Genomic DNA, 22,529 nt, shown 5'->3' with positions numbered 1-22,529 from the left:
AACGAGCGTGCTACGGGTCTACGCGAGACTCCGTTACTATTCCAACAGACCAGTCTTCCAAAATTATACTGCACTGCTACAGACGGGAAGAATGGAATGAGAGGCAGCCGTAGGCGCTACCAAATGTCCGCCTTGGGGGAAGGCTGCACTTCAGTGACGCCATTATTATATCGATATATACGAAGATAATAACACCTTTTATGGATAGGTAGATATCAGAAATAATAATTGTACCAAGAAAATTTCATTAATCGTTTATAAAAACCCTTTTAAGGTATAATTTTAACGGCATGGATTCAGTTCCACCCCCACCCTTCGTTTGGAACTTCCAGCATTTGCACATGTAGGCTATTCCTACTTGTTACAGTTGTGTTCCGACGGGATAGAATGTGGTTCGCGACGCACGCAACTCTTTCTCTGTTCAAATTAAAAACTCATTTTTGCTTCTGACAATTTGGATTTACGTAAAGGTTCGGACACTTTAATACGTATTTATGGAAAGGATTATCACGCTTGTTTTTTCATGAACGGTGAGTTTTGCTTTAGCCTACTGATTTTCTAAGATTTTCTTAGTAATTTGCCTCTCACTAATTCCTTCACTGTGGACTATTCCATCCACTATGCGTAGATTAGGCTATTCCGCCCGCTTCAAAGCAGAATCTTGTTTTCAAACATACCTACGCCTTTCACTAAATACAACATTATAGTTCAACATTCTTATAAACAGACACAAGTTTGACACAACTCTGTTCTAATAACCATTGTATTCGTATTCTTCAGATGGATGCTGTCTGTCAACATCTTTTAATACCTTCTGTAGGTTTAGTCACCACTGTTCGCCACCAGAACGGAGTGTTTGCTCGTGTGCATATTAGTTTTTCTCCGATTTTCCCACAAAATTGTCCCATAACATCACTGAGGCTTTTAAGTGGTATTACTGTTTCTAAAGCTTAGATTTTTTTTGACCTGGTTTCAGTAATGTTTTCCACAAGTAAGATCGGTAAATAGGATTTCAGTGATATTCAAGGATGTAAATGTCTTGGTAGGCGTTTGAAGCAAGTCTTCCAGTGGTCAGAATGCGAGTAGATTTGATCCTGTCGGTAGGGGACTACAAGACGAGTAAGTAGGCTATATTAAAAGATGTACTGCAAATACCTTCTTTTGTGGTAAAACAGCTAAGCCTGCACATCGGTTTCTTGTGTTTGCATCCCGGGGACTTCCCCACCTCCTTGTCATCAGTTCGGACAAACTTAAATTGTTTCAGTACTCAGGAATGCTAACGATTTCCTCTCTCTTCTTTTCGTTTTAATATTAGACTAGTGTTCGTTCTGACAAATACAGTGGAAGTCCAGTATCCGTGATTCGGAGCGTTTGATGGTTACAATATATCCCTACCTACATCAACAATGTCACGGTTTTCAGTGACAATTCAATTGGATTACACCGGACCCTGTCTCTCTGTCTCTCCCTGTCTCTCCCTGTCTCTCTGTAAGTTTTGCCAGTCTTTGAGTAATGTTACATTAGATTAATACTACATAGTTTCCTTCATATGGATTCATTAGCTACCTTCATAAACCACAGGCACATGCCAGATTTTCTATTGCTGTTGTGGAGGAAAATGGAGGGAAAACAAGTAATGCTTTGTGACTATTTCTGTTGCTGATCGAGGGAGCAGCAGGCTACTAAAATACAGGGATGTGAGGCCCAGATACTTGAGTTAAACGCTGCAAGTGGTGTCTGGACAGGAAGTCACTTCTCCTTAAACAGGAAACAAATGAGAGACAAGTACAAAGACGAAGTCCACTTAAAAAACAAACACAAAAAAAATCTCTCAGTGAATGCACAGTTCAATAGACGCATATTGTTGCTCAGTAAATACTGTATCTAAGGTCCCAACACGCAAGACTTGGCCTCGGAATCTCCTCCTATTGTTCTTCAATGTCCTGGTCAGAACCAGACATTCCTCTCTGTAGAATTCCTCTTCACCTCACCCACATCTGTGATGACTGAGTGTCCACCCTCCATCCCACCATGTATTCAACTCCGCTGGCGCACCAGTACACCCTCCATCCCACTCTACCCTACACTCTCCCTACCTCAACCAGTGCATCATACTCTATGGCCCAAGGCAACTCCTCAACAGACAGCTCCTCACAAAACAACTCATCGGACAGCTCCTCTCTCGACATCACTGGACAGCTCCATACAGTACGACATTATGGATGCTGGTACAGGGCCTGGTCTGCATGGGCCTTTCTGGACTGGTGAGATTTACAGAGAGAGGGAGAGGGGGTGGGGGGGTGGAGCAAGAGGGACAGAGAGAGAGAGAGAGGGAGACACACACACAGAGAAAGAGAGAGGGAGACACACACGGAGAGAGGGAGGGAGACTGGAAAGCTCTCCCAGGATTTGCATTGGAGTCTAAGCCTTTTATCCTATCTCGTACTGGACTACTAGGCTCTTCAGGAATATCCTGCTCCTCTTAAACAAGCAAAATGCTTACTCTGACAGAGTCACTGGCCTTTGCTTGGTAGCCATGCCCAACTCCGCTGCCGAACATTCAGCCTATTACTTGCAGGGGTCTGCGGATCTCCATCGCCATGTGAAGCATTGTTGTCCTCGCAACTTTGCCTGATAAGCGTTCCTGGCGGATGAAATGTCAGAAGACTCGTATTTTCGTCAAAGGACAATATGACACAGCGGTGCGAAACTGCAGCCACGCCGTGAGAAAGGATGAGATTACTGTTATCCCCATTGACGAGGAGGAACCCAATCTCTCCTCCGTTGCTGGCCTTATCTCCACGTTTGCAACGTGGATGGGAGTTTATGCAAAAGATCCCTCTGGTGTGTAAGTCATCCAGATGCCCGGGGCTCCCAGATCAGAAACAGTCCCTTCTGCACTCCTCGCAGCGCTCTCCTCATATCCCTGTGTGAATTATACCAGAGAGCTAACTAAGAAGGAAAACAGATCTCTCTCTTTCTCTCTCCCTAATCCCTGTTCTTTCTCTCTCTTTGCCGCTCCCCCTATACCCCCTCAATCTCTCTGTTGCTATCCCTGTTTCTCTTTCCTCCCTTTCTCTCGCTCTCCCTCCCTCAATCCTTCTCCCTACCTCCATCTTTCTTGGTGTGTTTTGCCTGTGTCTACGTGGCTTCCTGTTCCGTGCTAGCTTACTTCCATAGAGATTCTCTGCTCATTTCCAGGATGTTGACTGTTGCCAGTGACCCCTGAAGACCGTATATAGCTGTGGGTCCAAACATCCAAAGTATCGCTTCTAGCCTATACAAAGAGTGTGTATAACATCCTTCACAATATGTATAGCTTGTAATGACTTTTTCGTCCCTGACAGAAGGATTTGTCACAAGCAAAACCACAGAGTGTGGGTTGGGGTTGGGTTGGGCTGATTGCAGTCTATTTTTCGAACCCTCCTCTTTTGGGCCACTTGTTCTATTTTGAGTGGATATAATGGCTGGGGTGGTTGCTGTCCTGTGTATGGGGCTCGTAATGGTAGTTTGGTAACTTGTGTATCCTGAGCTTAAACAATGCTGAACTGTGTGTGTGAGAGTGTAAGGGGGGTGGGGGGGGGGGGGGTTATGAGCAGCAAGAATGACTGCTGACTCTGTTTAAACATGTCGGGTTGCACTGGCGGTTTGAGGTGTGTGTGCGTGTCTGTGTGTGTGTGTTGTACTGTATATTTCACACTCCCTTCCTCAGAACGCATGGGAACCAGTTGGTAAGAATGCTGGCATCCCATAAAGGTCAGTGCAAAACGTTCTAAAAGGTCATAAAGTCTCTGCCTTTGATCTGGGAACCTCCGCCTATGAAAGAGCTTGCAGGGTTTTTCAAACTGAGCCCCACACTTCTTCTGCCAACAGCGACAACGCTTACAAATTGCATTATGAGATTTCATGGATTTTATAGTCAGGAGTTAGCTACAGAGCTGTACTCTAAAGAGAGGTTCTCATAGTGGTGCTGTGTGTGTGTGGCTCTGGCCTTGACTGCTAATGACCATGAAATCTGTTCAAATAATACTCCAATGTATTTACTCTCTCAGTCCAACATCTGTAGGGTGGAAACTGATATTCTTTAAATAGTCTGAACAGTAGATCCACTGTCAAACACTACTGAATACAAATAGTTTAAGTGAAATTAGGGCATAAGCATCAGCACAATTACAATAACAACAGTATGAATGTAGTAAAACAAATATATTCCTTTCTTGATAGTTGATGCTTGATAAATCCACACAAATTAAAAAATAAATGTCCCACTCTATTCTTTTTTCTCAATGATCAAACAGTATGCAAAAATGATCAGTTGTCTCTCCAGCAACCCGCACACCGTTGATAATTCCAATTCCATTCAAATTCACTAAAATGTACTCCCAGCTGTGAAAACAGATGACTGCATTGAGACCAAGACCAGCTGGAAGCTCTATTTACATAAACACTTTTCTCGTTCTAAGGAGAAACCCCATTACACATTGCATTGCAGGTTACACGTGTCTGACTCTCTACCTCCTTGCTCGGAGGACATCCACGTATAGCCGTATTCCTACTTCTCTTCCCCCATGCATGTGTGCAGACCCCAGAAGGCCCCAAGGTGGCTCATGGTTCTCTGTGTTTCATGGGGCTGTCGGGTATAAGCACGTAAAGCAGTGAAGCTCGTTGAGTCAGGGGAGTCTACTGTGGCAGTAGATGTGGACCAGGGCAGCAAGAGATGGTGGTGGTTGAGTCAGGGGACCAGGAGACGATGAGACGACAAGCAGCAGAAGTTGTGTGAGTCGGGAATCAAAGCATCCATTGTTGGAATGGGAAGCAGATGTTAGTTTGGAATTTTCCTGACTGCAGAAGTTTTTTTCTTTTCATAGCTGAGCTTTGAGCGCTCATTCTCTCTCTCTCTGTCTCTCTATTTCTTTTTTACTCTGTCTTCTCCTCTTGCTTCCTCCTATCTCTTCCTCCTATCTCTATCTCTCTGCCGCTCCCTTATCCTCTCTCTCTCTCTCTCTCTCTCTCTCTCTCGCTTTCTGTCTCTGCACATACTTTATCTGAAACAGTAACAGAAACTTCTGCCGTTACTGCCAAGCCTGTCTTTGCTCCTCGTTTGTGTATGTCCTTCCCTGCTTGTAGCCAGTCCGGTTGTTCTGGCTCCACCACAGCCTCGGCCTCGCTCCCTCTCCAGTCCAGCACGGGGGAGCAGGGCTGGCTGGCTGTGTCTCTCCGTGTCCCAGCGCCGGGTTTGGTGTCATGATCCCCTCCGAGGCCTGCCACGTTGACAGGACGTGGGACGGTCCCTCTCCCTGGATGAAGAGCAGGAAGTGGTCCCTGGCTGCCCGGCCTAGGACAACAGGGTTGCATCACCGCTCGCTGGCCTTGAATAGGTTCTAAAAGGCAGCAGTAATGTCGTGATCCAGGCCTCTCCCCTGGGCTGTCTCATAGCTTCGCGGGCAAAGGACGAGTCATTCAGTTCCCTGCCCAGGACAAGCATGTGGACAGTGGATAGCAATGACCTAGGTTTGGTTTGGTGGGGACAGATTATTAGCACCCTATAGGCTTAACACTACCCCAGCTCTGCTGCTAAGTGTTGGTGGGGATGTTTCAACGGTCTCTTGGCATTGGTAGGGACATGTCCCTACTGTCTGCCTCTACCCTACCCCTATAGTGGATACTCCCCATCTGGGGGAGGCCCTGTGGGTCAGCGTTAGATCTGACACTATGACGTAAATGCTTTTATCCAAAGCGATGCAGGGGGGATTTGAACCTGCAGACCTCTTGATCTTCAGGGAAATGTTCTTCCACTGAGCTATACCCATCCCAGTCAACCCATGATGGTGGTGACAATGACGGTGGTGATGATGGTGATGGTGACGACCGTGGCTGCGTTTCCCCTCCTGAACGAGGAATCCTCTGCCCCATCACATGACATGGCCAAGCTGCAGTAACAGCACACAGGCCGTCAAGTATCACATTTCCACCTGAACACGATACGACTCCTGTGGAGGTCCTTTCAGTCACCATCAGCCCTCTACAGGAGACGGGGGGACAGGGATGGATGAAGCTTGCGTGACTTCTTCACCACACGTTTGTAAACGCCAACGATCAAACCCCACGGTTATCTACCCGGCCCAGACAGCTACTTAAGGCTGGTTTTAGATTACGTAACAAAAGTGCTGTTGACTGCTGCTGGATAGTACACAGCAGAGTAGTGGGGGGAATGGCTCGGTGGTTAGAGCATTTGACTGGTGATTCAGAGGTAGCAGGGTCAAACCCCTCATCCTGTATGTCACAATGGATTATAGTGTCATTTAAGTAAACCCATTAATGATGGTGAGAGCCGGTCGGATTCATCTTTGCTACAGTATGTTGAGTTCAATTCTCTTTTATATACTTTGTTACTTCTCTTCATAACTTTATTAGCACTTTATTAAGTGAATACAAAATATAACTTTATTATACAGTCTACAGCCGTAGAGATGAAGGGATCGAGCTGATGTTTCTAATACAGTAGAGGAGTGGAGAGAAGTGGAGCAAGTGATCCAATGAGGTGTTTCTCTCTCTAATTCCCCCTGCAGGGATCACACACCCCAGCTTGGCTGCTGGAGCTGGTGACATATGGTGGTGTAAGAGCCACAACGCTCCAGCTACCAGCATACAAAGATGTACACTCACACACGCAGACAAGCATCCCCCCCACACACACACACACACACACTAACACACAGTCCCACATACATGCATACATTCACTTCCCCCCCCCCACACACTAACACACAGTCCCACATACATGCATACATGCATACATTCACTTCCCCCCCCCCCCCCACACACACACATACACCCACTCTCCATCCCACACACACACTATCTCACACACACATACATGCACAAACACGAGTACACACTCACACATATGCACTCTCTGTCTCTTACACATGTACACCCACACATTCCTTGCATGAAGCAATGAGAAATGTGGTGTGGACCGCTCCTGGTTCCCACAACAACAATAGAGAATAGATAAGGAGAGGACAATAGAGACCTCACAGCAGTAGAAGTTTAGAGGACCTACCTAGAATGGCCACTATGACAACTGAACGACAAGCTGTCAACAGCAGTTACTCTGTTACCCTGGCTATGACCTTTCACCCCAGTCCCCATGTTCAGGGAACTGAACCCAGATAGAGGCTCCTGTTCTGCATCAACATGTCTCTGCTGGGAGTACTTAATGATTAGTTATTCACCGCAGACAAATTGAAGGCTGTTATGTTTATGAGATGCATTTGTTTTTATGATGATTCTCAATTTGGATAGTCAGGTACATCTAACCTGAAATGTTAACTGCTTTTCTAATGTAATTCAACAACTGCTTATGGTATGGGTTACTTTAACATTTGTTAATAAAGCATCTAAGGCCATGCTCTCATAGTGAGCATATACAGACCATCTACAGATGCCATTTGCACAAAGTGTCAACACCTCGGATAAACAAGTAATTAAGTGGACTTACTTTGGAACCTGTTACATCTCTATGACAGAGATGCTTCTCATTGTTGGCTCACTTTGCTGATTCCAACAGGAAAAGATCGTTAAGCATTGATTGTTTTCTAACGTCCTTGTGTTTTACCCTTGAGCATTAACATGTCAGGAAGATGTGTGTGTGTGTATCCGGCAAAAAACTGAGAGGGCCAGGCGAGGGCCTTCATCCCCAGAGATACTCCTTTACAGATGCAAGATGTGTGTGTGTGTGTGAATATAGATGGATTCTATCGTAGATCTTCTCCAGTGAATATTTTTAGCTGGAGTCATAGCTCCTAACGTCACGATCCATACTGTGGTGTACCTAGTATTTTTGTTGCTGTGTCTAATCAATCATTTTTGGGTATGTGAGTAACACCCTCCCTTCCCCCGCCCCCCCCCCTATTTCACACCATCAGAGCGTTCTTTAGAGATTCTCTTCAGACAGATGTGTTCGAATGTTCTCCAGGAGTCAGCGACAGTCTTTAGATCAGACACACGAGGATGAACAGGAATGCTCCCTTCCCCTCCCTGTTGTCCTCACTCCCTAGGCCCCCATCCTTCTCCTCCCACGATTGTCACCACCGCCAAAACTTCTCTCGTTTGTGTGTGAGGCTAAGATGCTGATACAAAGATGCTGTTTGTACAGCAAGACATCTTGAGAAGTTGAATGCTCCTTGGCTGAATAATTTAGGGTTTAAACCAAACCTCCTTAGCTCTTTCCCCCTTTCCACATGTCTACGGAACCTTGTATTCCTCTCAGACAGCTGTTAGCACTTGATATTCATTTAGTAACGTTCCAGTGTCTTCGTATGTGTTAACACTAATGTATTGATACTTATGTCCCCCTGTCTTTCAAGTTTCTGAGAGTTCCTCTCAGACAGTTGTTGAAACTGGATATTATTCCAAAGACGTGCCCACATGCTAACGTGACACCTCCCTGTCTTGCCTCCACAGTGTCTGAGGGTGGCGTGCGCCCTGCTGACCTCCATGCCCGGTCCGGTGTGTGCTGCCTGCCCCTCTGAGCCGCAGGGAGCCTGTGTGTCTGGCTGTGCGTGGGGCTGGAGGAGCAGCTGAAGTAGGGTCACCCAGGAGCTAGCCAGGGGCCACCAAGGGACCACTCAGGGGTCAGCCAGGGGCCCAGAGCCCAGACGCGTGGGCCAGTCCTGTCCCAGCCACAGGAAGATGAACAAACTGAGCTTCCACAACAACAGAGCCATGCAGGACCGCCGCTGTGTCTGCGTGTTTCTCCCCAACGACGACACGCTCAACGTCATCGTCAACGTGAGCACTGGCTGTTACACTGCACCGCTCTCCTTAGACTAACCTCCATAACCTGCCATTTGATGGCAGCGTGACCTCTGACTCCTCCTCCTACTCTCTGACCCCTCCCCTTCATCTCTTACCTCTGACCCCTCCTCTGTCCAGGTGAAGACCCTGTGCCAGGAGCTGTTGGTCCAGGTGTGTGACCTGCTCAGACTGAAGGACTGTCACTTGTTCGGCCTCAGCGTTATTCAGAGTAAGAAGCATGGCTCTCGTTGCCATGGTGTCTCTCTCACCTCTCTGTGACGGCTGACTTGCCAGCGTCCCGGCCTCTATAGCTTCTATTGTTCTGGCACGTCACTGTTGTTTTATGAGAACAGAGAGGTTGGTGTGTGTGTGTGAGTTGGGGGGGCTGGGTGTATGTGTAGGATGAGTCCCACCCCCAATCACGTAGAAGCAGGCTGGCGGTGACAATGTCGAGCAACTGCAGAGGACAGCAATTCGCCTGGGCAGTGTTGTCAGACAGCTGCCTCCCAGACGGGCCAATCAGACACGGGCAGGCCAGTAGAACCGGAGCCAATGGTCCTGGCTGAGGGACATTCCTTGACTGCTTGTCTAAACAGCGTGAAATCCCCAGCCAAACAGCGGCCACCCACCTCCAGCTTGAGCCCACATGACCCTTTCATCTGCCCCAGCCTCCTGCCCCCTCTGCCCCAGGATCCTGCCCCCTCAGCCCCCAAGCCTCCCCCTGCTCTCCCTCCAAACACAGCCCTAGTTGGATCCCGAGTGGCAGCCGCTCTGTGTGGTTAAACACAATTTCCTCTCGCAAGGAAACTCGGTCTGAAAGGGTCTGTTTCTTATCTGTTTCGCACGGCTGCAAGCCTCACATACTTGCATGTCAGGCCTCTTGCCCTCATCTCATTGGTTAATTCGTTATTTTGAGTCTCCAAGGGCTTGTGTACAATCACGGCAGACCTGGTGGATCATCAGAGCAGCTCAGGACATGCTAGGAGAGAAGATTAAAACATGACAAAGAGACAGGCAAAAAACACACACACACACACACACACACACCTGAGGGAACCAGAGGCTCAGTACAAGAAAGAATGCCGCCAGTGTGTGTGAAGGGATTTTTCTCTGAAGCACTCTCTTTGAAGTTGTCTCTTACTTTAGGGACCAGTCCAGGCACACGCACACACACACGCTTCTGAGGTGACAACAGAGCAGAGGTGCTGTTCTTACCGTTGTTAACCCTTTCTGGCCTGTTTTTGTTCCTTCCAGATAATGAGCACATATACATGGAGCTGGGACAGAAGCTCTCTAAGTACTGCCCCAAAGAGTGGAAGAGGGAGGCTAGCAAGGTATGTATAGGTCATATATAACACAGAACAGGAGACATATCACGAGAAATTAATGTCACATTAATAATAAGCATTTGTATAGAAATAGTGTTAACATTTCAGAACGAGGAGCGTTAGTTAATAGGCCCTCAAGTTAGTTAGTTAGTAAGTCTTAACACATATTAATGTTAATAAGCATCTTATTAGGGCCTTATTATCTATTTAACTTAAGCTTATTGCAAGCACCTGGATAATAAAGTGTTACCAAAGTAGTTTAATAGTTCATTCATAATATATAAACATGATACTACCAAAGATTTTGATAAAAAATCCATGTTCGTGTGTGTGTTTGTGTTCCAGGGCATAGACCAGTTTGGGCCACCGATGATCATTCACTTCAGGGCCCAGTACTACGTAGAAAATGGGAGACTAATAAGGCAAGTAAAATCGCTGAACCTTCCACACTCGTTAAACAACCATTTGCCTTTAACACTGTGCTTTCTATTAACAGTTATGTAATGGATTGACTCAGTGGAAACCTAATTCATTATAACTTGCTGATGATGATGAGACTCTTTTGGAGTGCATTCTTATTTCCCGCAGGGAGAAGATGAGAAACCATCAAAATCCAGTGCCCCTTTCTAGCACAAGTTAAAGCACAAAAAGGAACTCAGACTCGGCATTTAATTATTTTTACTCTGTCGTCTTCTCTTTTCTTTTTTTGTCTCTTTCTCTCTCTCACTCAATCACTCACACACACCCACACACAGTGACAGGTCAGCCAGATACTACTACTACTGGCACCTGAGGAAGCAGGTGCTTCTGTCCCAGTGCATTCAGAGAGAGGAGGCCTACTTCCTGCTCGCTGCCTTCGCCCTCCAGGCCGACCTGGGCAACTTCAAGCGAAACAAGCACTTTGGGAAGTACTTTGAACCCGAGGCCTACTTCCCTCCGTGGGTGAGTAGATCTGGACTGGACGGTGCTGGGTTGGGTTGTATGTGGTCTCTATGCAGGACTGTGTGTATGTAGGTCTGAGCTTGAGTCTGTCGTTAATCACTGAAGCCTCCGAGACTCTCCATCATCCATCCGTGTGCAGACCAGGAACTGGGACACTGAGTTTTATTTCTGTCCCTGAAAGTGGCACACTTAAATAATTTGGTCTCTGGACGAGAGGGTTGAGCGCTCCTCCTCCTCCCTTCATGGTCATGGCAGCCCCACCCCGTCGATTGCCTCTGCTTCCTGTGATTAGCCAAGTGCTTCACTATCACTGCTTTGGAGCCCCGGAGACGGGAAGCGACTGTCGGATCACGAGTGTGTCGACGCCCCAAGCAACTCCTGGTCCCTCTGAGCCACTAGTGGGCACCGTGACAGCGTTGCCATGCCTCTCTCACGGAGGTCACTGTGGCCAGCCGCTGTGTTTAGAGGCCCTCCCGGCTCCTGCTCCACAAATGAGCTCAGTGTGGTTCAGAGGAGACATCTGGAGCTTTGTTAACCTCACTGGGAGTCTCTCCCTGGCCTTGCTGCCAACCATGGACTAGAGGCAGACCGGGGGCGGCCTCTACTAAGTCTCCACCACTCCCTGGCCTAGCTAATGAACCCCCCCCCCCCCGTGTGTCGTCCAGGTGGTCTCCAAGCGCGGCCGGGACTACATCCTGAGGCACATCCCCAACATGCACAAGGACCAGTTTGCCCTCACCGCCTCCGAGGCTCACCTCAAGTACATCAAGGAGTGCGCCCAGCTGGACGACGTCACGGTGCACTACTACCGCCTGTACAAGGTGAGACGGGAGGGGCTCCCGAAAACATCCACATGGTAGTCGGATGGTGATGTCACAGAGGGCTTTACAGATGTCCACAGATCAGCAGCGATAACCAGCCTAAACCCTCAAGGAAGACGAGAAAAATTAATCAAGCTTATGGAGATAAGGAGTGTGTAGTTGAACATACCCTCACACTATATATCTGGATGGGTCTTTATCTGTCTAGCAAAAGTATGCCTAGTATGTTCCAGTAACGATAGCCCCTTCGATTACTGGTATTGTTTAGTGGACGCAGGAAGCCTAAATAATATTTAATGAAGACACTCGCACAGGTATAGGTAACTCGTAATTTGCACAGTCCCGTCAATCATCTCTAGTGTGAAACAAAGTGTAAACTGCTTCTCTGTGGATTTCCAATATAGGTTTATGGTGAATTGATAGTAATTAAAAATGTGTTCATAGTAGGTTCAACAGCTATTGATCCATGTACAGTCAACAGATAAGACTTTATTTGAATAGTCTATCTAGAATTACAGTCCAAGGAGTATGTTATCTCAAGTGGTTGGTACTTGTGATTATCTTAATGGGCTCTGTGTCGACTCAAGAGGATAACAAGGTCCCCATCCAACTCGGTAGACTTTGATGTGATGGTCAGTTTGTTAAAGCTCTCCATTGATCAACACACGTTTCACAGGACAAGAAGGAAGTGGAGGCATCCATGACGTTGGGACTGACCTTGCGTGGGATCCAGATATTTCAGGTACTGCTTTAGAAGGCTCCTTGTGTTTGACATAAAGTGGCCATTGACGTCCACATTTACAGTAGGCGTTGTATTTTGATTTCCTCTACTGTGTGTGTCTGTGTTTTAGAATGTGGGCACTGTCAGACAGCTTCTGTATGACTTCCCATGGACCAACGTGGGCAAACTGGTGTTTGTGGTGAGTAGAGAATCTCATAATTTCCCCAAATATATATATATATATATATATATTGTAGCAGATGTCTTTAGACACTTAGTTGGCCTAGAAGAATCCTGTTGGAGAATGTCCATACCTGCTGTTAGAGAATGTCCCTACTTCCTGTTGGAGAACGTCCCTACTTCCTGTTGGAGAACGTCCCTTGTTTTCTACTGTTCCCTCCTCCACCACACATTCCAGCCGTGACGTGCTGCATTAAGGCGCTGGCGTACTGCGGTGTGTGAGAAACCCCCGCTCTCCCAGTGCGGGGAGGGGGAACAGTGACGCACGGCTACTTTCCTCCACGTCTGATTCATCATGGCTCGCGCGACAGCCCTCTGGAACTAATCAGAGATTTAGAAAGACTTCCCTGGGCCAGAAAATACACACACACACACACACACCTTATCAATGAAGTAAGTCTGGAAAGAGAGTTATGCAATCAGTAGCATTATCTTAATTGTGTTCTCGTGTTTTCCAAGGTCTCACCCACCAGTCTTCCTCCCCTCCCTGCAGTTTGGTTGGAAACACAGAGGCTTTATAAAGCAGTGTAGTAGAGACTGTCATTACAGTAAATCCACAGGTTATCTCCTGACTGAATGGGTCTGTCTTTAAGCTGAGCACAGTTGAATGTTGGAAACCAAGAGCAGCATGCTCTCTCTCTCTCTCTGGCTGGCATCTTCATTCTGCTAGAGTGTAGATTTCGTGCCTCAGCCAGCTAGAGGAGTGCAGGACCATTGTAAGAGCTCGTACTTGGGGTGGTGCTCTAGTCGCAGCGACGGACAGGCCTGCTGTGCGATCAGACATCCTGCGAGGACTCTGAGCATTTTTTTCTGGGTCTATTTTCATGTTTGGGTGGGTACACAGTGAGCGGTTGTGGTTGGGGCGCGAGGGACATGAGGCGAGGGGCCTCTCACAGGGCCTGTCCCTGCGCGCCCCAAACACAGGCTCTCGCTGAGGCCCCACCCTGGCTACGCCTGTGGACAGAGAGGTCTCGGGGGGGGGGGGGGGGGGGGACAGAGAGGGAAAGGAGGGGAGAAAAGGTGAGGGAGTGGAGAGAAGACGAGGCGAGGGAGGAAGGCAGCAAGGAGAGAGAGGAAAAGAAGAGGGAGGGAGTGGAGAGGGTGAGAAGGGGAGAAAGAGAGGGAGAGAGGAGAGGGGAGGGAGGGAAGTTGGGGAGAGGGAGGCAGTGCAGGGTGGAGGGACCGAGTCAATAAACACCAGATGTTGTGCAGATTTGGGGGAGTTAGAGCTGGTCCTATTGGATGGCCTAGTTTTGGCTCCTCCTCCTCCCTGGCATCCAACAGTGCAGCATCTGTAGCCAAGCTGGGAAGAAGGAGGGCTTTTAGACCTGGGGGTTTGCGCAGCTGGGTGCTCCTGGGGTGTGGGGGTGGACAGACACCTCCCCTGGGCAGACAGACTGGGGTGTGTGTGTTTGTGTATGTGCCTAGGCTGGGCTCTGTCATGGAGGTCCAGTTGAGGGGGGAGCAGGCCGTGTGTGACAGCTGTCACCCTGTGCGAGGTCAGCTGGACCCTGCAGATGAAACCATACCCTACTCTGAGGAGTGGCCGGCCTTTTAATAACCAGCTATCTGACACCTCTCTGCCCACCGCCCTGGCAGGGTGTGTTTGGGCACGCGCTGGGGCTTGCCCAGTGGGGAAGCTTCAGACTGGATAAGTCCACGTTGTGTTGTGATTGGTTTTCGAGGTTCAGCTGTAAGGAGTGTCGTGGGAGGGTCACAGGACTCGTGTCAGTGTCAGTGTTGTTAAAATACCCAGGAGGATCTTATGATGCAGTTAATTGTGTTTAATAGCCTTGTGCTCTGCTGTTCTGAAACTCTGGCAGATCCTAAGCTTTCGGACACTGTTTGGGTCTGGAAGGATAAACTGAAAATTCGATTCTATGCCCCGAAAAAAATCTGCAACCCATGGCATTCTTTCTAGGTATTTAGACCTCTCCTTAAATTTCAAAGTGGAAACACCAGCAGAAACATTTACAGGGCTTCATGGCAAAAAGCCTGCTGACATCAAGCAGTTTGCCGCTGTTGTTGCCAGGGGAGATAATATCTCTCTTTTTCATTGGATTTAGACATTTTGACCTCGGCTCGATGATAAACAAACCAGAAGTGCTTCCATAGGGCCTTTTCTTTCCAGATATCCAGCACAGGTCTGTGCAGGTCGGTGTCTGCAGCTGTATCTGTTTTGAAGATCATATTGTTGAAGCTGAGATATCTTCACTGTTTTAAAAAATGGCCTCGGGGCCTCATTGCTGCTCTATTACAATCAGCAATTTTCTCCTGGCTCTTTCCTAACCTCAGATGTGTGTACATTAGCTGGTTCTTCTGGTTTTGCTCTCTTTCTTAAATGCTGTAGTTCAGATAACTTTTCCTGAATGTTTGTCCTCCGACCTGGTTTTCTTAACTTGGATCTCTCAACCTGGTTCCCCTAACCTGGTTCCCCTAACCTGGTTCCCCTAACCTGGTTCTCCAAACCTGGTTCTCCTAACCATCTGCCCTCTCTCTTTCTTTCTGTCTCTGTCTGTCTGTCTGTCTGTCTGTCTCTCTCTGATTCTCTCTCTCTCTCAGGGGAAGAGGTTTGAGATCCTCCCAGACGGGCTGCCGTCGGCCAGGAAGCTCATGTACTACACGGGCTGCCCCCTCCGCTCCCGCCACCTCCTCCAGCTGCTCAGCAGCAGCCATCGTCTCTACATGAACCTGCAGCCGCTCCTCAAGCAGGTCCGCAGGCTGGAGGAGAGCGAAGGTAACCCCCGCCATGCTGCCACGGAGATCCGTCTCTGGGTTAGACCCTCACGGTATCAACACGTGTTGGTTATCAGGTGATGGATGTGTGACCTTGTGTGTTGTCGTTGTCTTGCTCCGTCTCTCTCTCTTTCTATCACTGTCTCTCTGTCTCTTTTTCGGCCTCTTCTTTTCCTTTCTCTGTTTTTCGGTCTCCTTCTCTCCCTCACTCTCTGTCTCTCTCTCAGAGAAGAAACAGTACCGGGAGTCGTACATCAGCGACGCCCTGGACCTGGACATGGACCAGCTGGACAAGCGCTCCCGAGCCAGCGGCAGCAGCGCGGGCAGCGCGTCGCACCACAAGCGCCTGTCCTCCCGCCGCTCCACGGCCAGCCACGGCAGCTCGCACACGTCGGGCGTGGAGACGGACAGCTTCCAGGCCCCCAGCCAGGCCCCCCACCGGGCGCTGCGCACCTGCAGCTCCTCCACCACCAGCCACGGCTCCTCCCACACGTCGGGCATCGAGAGCAGCGGCAAGGAGCGCATGCTGGACGATGACGGTATGTCCGCCCCAGTGGCGCCGTGCCTCACTGCTGGGGGGGGGGGGGGGGGGTGTGGGTAAAATATAACTGGATCCATCCCAGTTATTATCCATCCCAAAACTTTACCAGTAGTCATGGGGGACAGTGTGTGTGTGTGTGTGTGTTATAGTACCTTTTGTGTGGCAGAACCATATAGCGTGTGAGTGACAGAACAGTGTACCACCTGTGTGGAGGCCTATAGAGAGCGTTGCTAAGCTCCTCTCCCTAACCGCAGAGATCGAGATGCTGGTGGACGACCCCAAGGACTACGAAGAGCTGCACGAGCTAGCCCTGGAGCTGAGCCAGGACCTCTGCATACACATCACTGAGGACATGCTGACCATGTCTCCTGACCAGACCAATGGATACTCTGGTACAGTACACACGCACACACCACTCAGTACACACACACACTGTCTGGATTACTACAGTACAGAACAACATATACCTTATTGTCCAGTCATTTTAAGACAAAATGGGGGTCAACCTAAGACAAATTGCCGCAGAAGCAAACTCAACTGATTTAGTATCCTCAATATGTACTGAGTAAGGGAAATGGAACCATGAAAATTACTGAGTTGATTACTTGCATCAAGACAAAGAAAATAATTATTACAAGGTTTTTTTTAATTGTTTGTTAACATGGGCAAACGGTGCATAATAACGTATGCGGTAATTTGCATAAATACCACAACATGTCTAAACATTGGATATAGCTAGGTGAAAATGTCTTGTAGAATCTTGTTGACATCTTACAGTGAAAGACTAATAGAGGCAAACAAATGTCACCATAAGTGGCAGATATTCAGTCATTCCTTCAAGGTCCACTCAACTGTCAATCAACTGTCACTAAGCAGTCACTCAGGTAAGAAAGATTTCCTTTTGTTTCTCCTATCTCTCATGGATTATTCAACCTACATTAACAAAACATACCTGGTGATCAACTACAATTTATTGGGAACATCTGGATGTGTGTTGAGCTGTGGTACGACTATTAATGGTGAAACGACCCAGCCCCAAACCCCATCTCTGCAATAATAATTAATAAAGGCTGGTTTAAAGTACTTCTTCCTCCCATGTATTAATGCTCATGGGTAGCCTAAAGGGTTCCGTTCAGACCTTAACAAGTATTTTACTGTTATATGTCAACAAGATTCAACAAGACATTTTCACCTTGCTATACCCAACCTTTAGATCTGTTGTGGTATTTATGCAAATGAGCACATACCTAATTAGGTTATGCACAGTTTGCCCTTGTTAAAAAAACAATTAAAAACACTTGTAATACATGTTTTGTTTGTCTTGATGTAAATAATCAACTCAGTAATTTTCATGGTGATATCTAAAGGTTAAAATGTTTACCCTATTCACGTGAGAAAAAGAATGAATAGGCGTATAAATAGGCTATATTTGGGTCTTTTTAGAAACCTTCCCCTAATGGGATTCTTAGGGGCTTTTTTTTTCCTTACTCAGGACATATTGAGGATACAAAATCAGTTGAGTTTTCTTCTGTTGCAATTTGTCCTACCTTTTTTCATAAAATGACTGTACCACCAGTAGATGTTGCCACATTGGTGTAACTTCTTCCTTAAGCGCACACACACAGTTTAAGCCACCATGTCAGGTACAATGCATACATATACTGCCTAAACAACTAGTACACACACACAGTCTAGATAATTATGCTACCTCTGTACACAACACATTTATGATAGTAACTGGATACGTACAACCTCTATTTTGCATCAACCGGAACAATCCTTTCACACCCTTCCTACCTTGCTTCATGGACATTGTGCCCTGGAGGAGGCAGTGTGCTGTTGTGTGACGTGTTCCTCTTGGTGCTCCTCAGGTCTCGTGGTGAAGGACGTGAGCTCGTCCACCTCCAGCTCCTCTGAGACCGTGGTGAAGATGAGGGGCCAGAGCATCGAGTCTCTCCCTCAGGTGACACCTGATAGTTGTAGTCAATTGTAGTCCTTTGGCAGACGCTTTGATCCAAAGCCAACACACAGGGAGATTTGAACCTGTAATCTGTTGATTTGATTTGCAGTCAAACGCCAACGTTATTGTTGCACTGTCTGGTTCTTTGATGCTTACTGTTTCTCACTGCAAACTTACTGTATGTACTATTTGTACGCTGTTTTGGATAAAAGTGTCTACTAAATAAATGAGATGTAAAATCCCTGCATTCAAATAAAAGAAGAGTACCATTATAAAGCTGCTCTCAACATGACTTTTTAAGATGTTAATTGTTTTTTGTTTTTTTCGCTCCACAGACATCTGTGTGCAGGAAGCCCCAGACGTCAACCGACCGGCACAGCCAATCCCTGGATGACGTGCGCCTCTACCAGAAGGACTGCCTGCAGTGGGCGGAGCTCTGCCAGGACACGGCGCACAGCTACACCTTCGGCTGCGCCCAGGAGCTTAGCGACGGCGGCGGTTACCAGGGCCTCGCCGATCAGTGCAGCGGCATCCGTGGCGACCAGCACCCCTTCCCCATCAAGAGAACCAGCAAGTACTTCTCCCTGGACCTCACCAGCGACGAGGTGCCCGAGTTTGTGGTGTGAAGGAGGGTGCAGACCCCTCCCCACCCTCCGGGTAGACCCAGAGAACCTCAGGCGAGTTGGGAGAGGGAAATGGAGGCATGTCTGAATCCATACCTGATAACGTAGACTCCTTATGAGGATACTGCTGGCTCTCCGCTAACCAGAGTTAGCTTACCCCTGGAGGCAACAGACTAAGACGAATAAAAGCCACAAGTCCACAAAGGAAGCTGCCAAAGTCGGATTTTCTCGAATGGAAAACCATACCATTCAGGCTGCGTTGAATTTAACCCATGCTTCTCCACTGTGACACACGTTGGGAATTGGATTACAGGAAAACTAAGGGAATACTGAGGAAATTCATAATCCTTATTTACAGAAACCTAACTGTTTCCAAACGTTTCTCAGGTTGTTCCTTGATGCTTATGTAGGGACGTTTCACTTTTGCAAAGAACTTATTTCTCAATCGGTTTGAGTGAAATCTTGGTATACTCTTATCTGGTATTGATCAACAAAGGCAGTACACACCCACCAACAGTCTGTCATAGAGATTAGACCCCTTTATCTGAACACCACATGGAGAAGAATGGGAGTTTTGGAGCTTTGAACCAAAGACAAGCTAACGCTAACATGTAGAGACCATGAGGCTCCTGGAGCTCCTTGTCATGGTTGCAGTTGTTAAAGCGATACAAGGAAGCGCCACCATGACATTAGGACAGAGCAGAACCACATCAACAGGAGGTACCTTTTGCTCTTTAGAGGAAGGAACGATGACGTAATCTCCCTGTTTGTTAGCAGTGTGCCACTTCACCTCTGCCCCCACTTTGACAGGAAGTGCAATGTGCCAACACCTCCCTCCTGCTCCTCCATTGTCTCTTATGAGCAGACAAATATGAACCTGCCCACTGTGCCTTCAATACACTATGCAGGTCTTGGAACCACAACCTTGCCTTGACAATCTCTCTCTCTTACACACACATACACACACACGCACACACAGTAGTGTAGAGTCAGAGAGCTGGCTTTGAAGGTCGGTGCGCTTTAAGCCACTGTTGGCCAGGAGTCATAACTTCATGAAACACACCTTAAACAGACCAACCAGTAATGGGTGGATTATGTCTTGCTCTGATGATGTCATCCTCTCAAACTCAACCTTCAGAGAACCCAGGCGTGACCTGAGTCAGTGTGGTGGTGTTCCTCGATGTCATTGTCTCTTAGATTTGCCAGCCTGCCTGAGGCATGACAGGCCTCCCCATGCCCTGGGCCCCACACCCTGGTCCCAACACTTGTCTTCTGGTCCTCACACTCCCTGGTCTCCACACACTTGGTGCTCCAGCATGCTGAGGAAACAGCAGGTCCTGACACAAAATGGAACCGCATTCATGACCAGGAAATGAGGCTGACTTTCAGCCTCTTTGTTTTTTCGTGAAGGGGGGCGGGAGGGGGAAGTAATCCAGTGGTTTTTGTCTTTTGTCCTGAACGCCTACAGTATGCTATATTTTTTTTGAACTGGAACTTCTTACATTTTGTCATTTTAATAGATTGTAAGTGTAGTATTTGTGTATGCTGCATTTTAGAAATGTGTTCTATGTTGGAAAGGTATTCTGTGTGTGTGGTTAATGTCTTTCAGTATTATAAGCAATGTATGTGACAGTGTTACAAACGTGTGACATCCGATTCACACGTCTATATTGTGGGCCGTTTTCACCTAGAGATCAAGTAAATTCCCTTTTTTTGGAAACTGCAGAGTTTTTTGCCGTTGACATCAAGAGCTAGTTGAGTTGTTGAGTTAGATTATTTCACAAGGTGTGACTGCTTACTGTCACGTTCAAACAACCATTCTGAATAATATACATTTCTCTGTTCTGAATGTTCATGTTTTGGATTATCAGTCATTTCCAAAGAGTTACAACAGTCAAAGGTGCTTAAACTGAGGGTTTAGTTGGACAGTCAAAAATTAGGAGGGCATTCAAAGCAGCTATTTCAATTTAATTTCCCACGTGGATCTAATCTCTCCTGGAGAATGTTAAATACCAAATTAGGCTTCCTGGATTATTTGGAATCAGATAGAACACTTTGTACCTTAAAATGTGTGTGTTTGTGTGAGTACGTGTCTGTATGCCAGTGTGTGCTTGCGTGTCTGTCAGTGTGAGTGTGTGTGTGCCTGTCTGTCTGTGCGTGCGTGCTCGCACATCTACAAATCCACTCCAGCTGAACTTGACTGCTCCAGAGAAGGACAGTTCTAGAACCAGTATTGCTATGGCGTTATGTCTTGAGTGACAAGACCTGGCAAGTCCCACTTTTCTGCTCAGTCGGACCCTCCAGCTAGACACGTCAGGGCCATGTTGGCTCACAGCCACAGGGTCTGGCAGCAATAAAGCCTGGATGGAATAAACAAAAAAGGTGGAATGTGGAATGATTAATACACTTATGAATTTATCTTTTGTGTGATTTAAAAAGCAAACAATAATGATTTATATTTCAAAGGAGAGGGTCTTGCTTCCCTGCTTTCATGTATTTATGAGTTATGTTGTGAAGAAAAATTGCAACAAACTGAAAGCTTTGTTAACATATGGATATGTTTCCATTTCTGGTAACTGATGTGTCTCCTCTCTATGATAACAGTGTAATGTTTCAAGGTACATAGCCATAAAACCAGAACCGCAACTTGAGTCTTTTGCATTGTGTCCTATTCTTTACTGTGTTGACTTAATATTACATAGTGATACTTAGCCTATGTAGCGTCTGTTTGTCTGCACTAAGTGTCCATAACTCTAACCCTTTCTGTGAAAGGATTTCCCTTCAGGAGATAAACAATTGAATGAATGATTTCATCTTTTTTTTCCAAACCCTCTTGTGAAAATTGTTATCATGAAATAGTCTGGTTGTGCCTTCTTGGTACTCATGCCCTCAATACTCAATAAAACGGTACATTTGTTTGCCAAAGTGAAACCATCCTGTGTTTTGTTTTCAAAGGAGTGAAGTAATGTGATGATAAAGCCACAGTAGGTTATAAGTAGAGTAGAGGAGGTTGCAAAGTGTGCGTGTGTTCCTTCGCGTCCGTCCAATGCATTGAGATCCAACATTGCCCTCTGCCGTACATGCAACACATTTATAGTCATTTTATATTCAAATCGGCTGACCACGTTGTCCACCAGATGGCGCTGCTCTCTTTCGTCATAACGCTCACACTTCTTCAGCAGCAGAGGCTGGAGAGGACTGGAGAGTTTTGGATTCTTGATTAGTGGGTGTGCTGTGCCTCCGAGCTAGATGTGGCCTACTGGATGGGTTAACTGGTGCCAGTTATATTACCGTATCAACATGTGAGTGAGTTGATACCGCAGAATGTGATTGATGTTAAGTGCAAGCGCACATTCGGATCTGTTGACAATTTGCTTTGTTACTGCATGAAATGTCGCAGATGCAAAAACATGCCACGGAAGTGTGAAAAAAAATCTAGACTACAGAACGAGAGCGTCTTTTTATTACATTTTCTACTCTGAGCTCCTCCCCACTATCCTCTGACATAAATGCGATGCCTCCCTCGTACGCCGCTCTCTCCCTCCAAGCTACACAGCTGTACAGGAAATCACTCATCCACCATCCACTACCGTCACCATGGCAACACTGAGGGGAAATCCATTCTTTCTCTCCTTCTCTCTCTCACACCTACACACGCACATAGCCGCACAAACCACGTAGGCCTACATACACAGGCTACAATGTAGGCTACTGTATCACTTTGTCTATTGTGAAGGATAATTGAAAATAAAAATACAAACTTAATTCATGTTATTTCTCTCAAATCAAAATTCAGCCAAGATCACAAATATGGT

At 47.0% G+C, this 22,529-nt stretch overlaps 1 protein-coding gene across 1 annotated transcript; it reads left to right on the top strand.

Annotated features, from left to right (window-relative positions):
* The first annotated feature begins 350 nt into the window (after positions 1 to 350).
* On the top strand, positions 351 to 21,639 carry frmd6 (FERM domain containing 6). Its single transcript, XM_062468931.1, has 14 exons — positions 351 to 530; positions 8,470 to 8,796; positions 8,941 to 9,031; positions 10,057 to 10,136; positions 10,476 to 10,552; positions 10,886 to 11,072; positions 11,738 to 11,893; positions 12,570 to 12,635; positions 12,745 to 12,813; positions 15,417 to 15,591; positions 15,818 to 16,129; positions 16,386 to 16,523; positions 18,003 to 18,094; positions 18,427 to 21,639. Exons 2-14 carry the CDS (start codon positions 8,698 to 8,700, stop codon positions 18,715 to 18,717), a joined length of 1,833 nt encoding a protein of 610 aa, XP_062324915.1. The 5' UTR covers positions 351 to 530; positions 8,470 to 8,697; the 3' UTR covers positions 18,718 to 21,639.
* The last annotated feature ends 890 nt before the right edge of the window (positions 21,640 to 22,529 follow it).

Source organism: Osmerus eperlanus, chromosome 9 (genome assembly GCF_963692335.1).
Source record: "Osmerus eperlanus chromosome 9, fOsmEpe2.1, whole genome shotgun sequence".
NCBI classification, from domain to species: domain Eukaryota; kingdom Metazoa; phylum Chordata; class Actinopteri; order Osmeriformes; family Osmeridae; genus Osmerus; species Osmerus eperlanus.
This window is presented reverse-complemented; position numbering and strand designations above follow the sequence as displayed.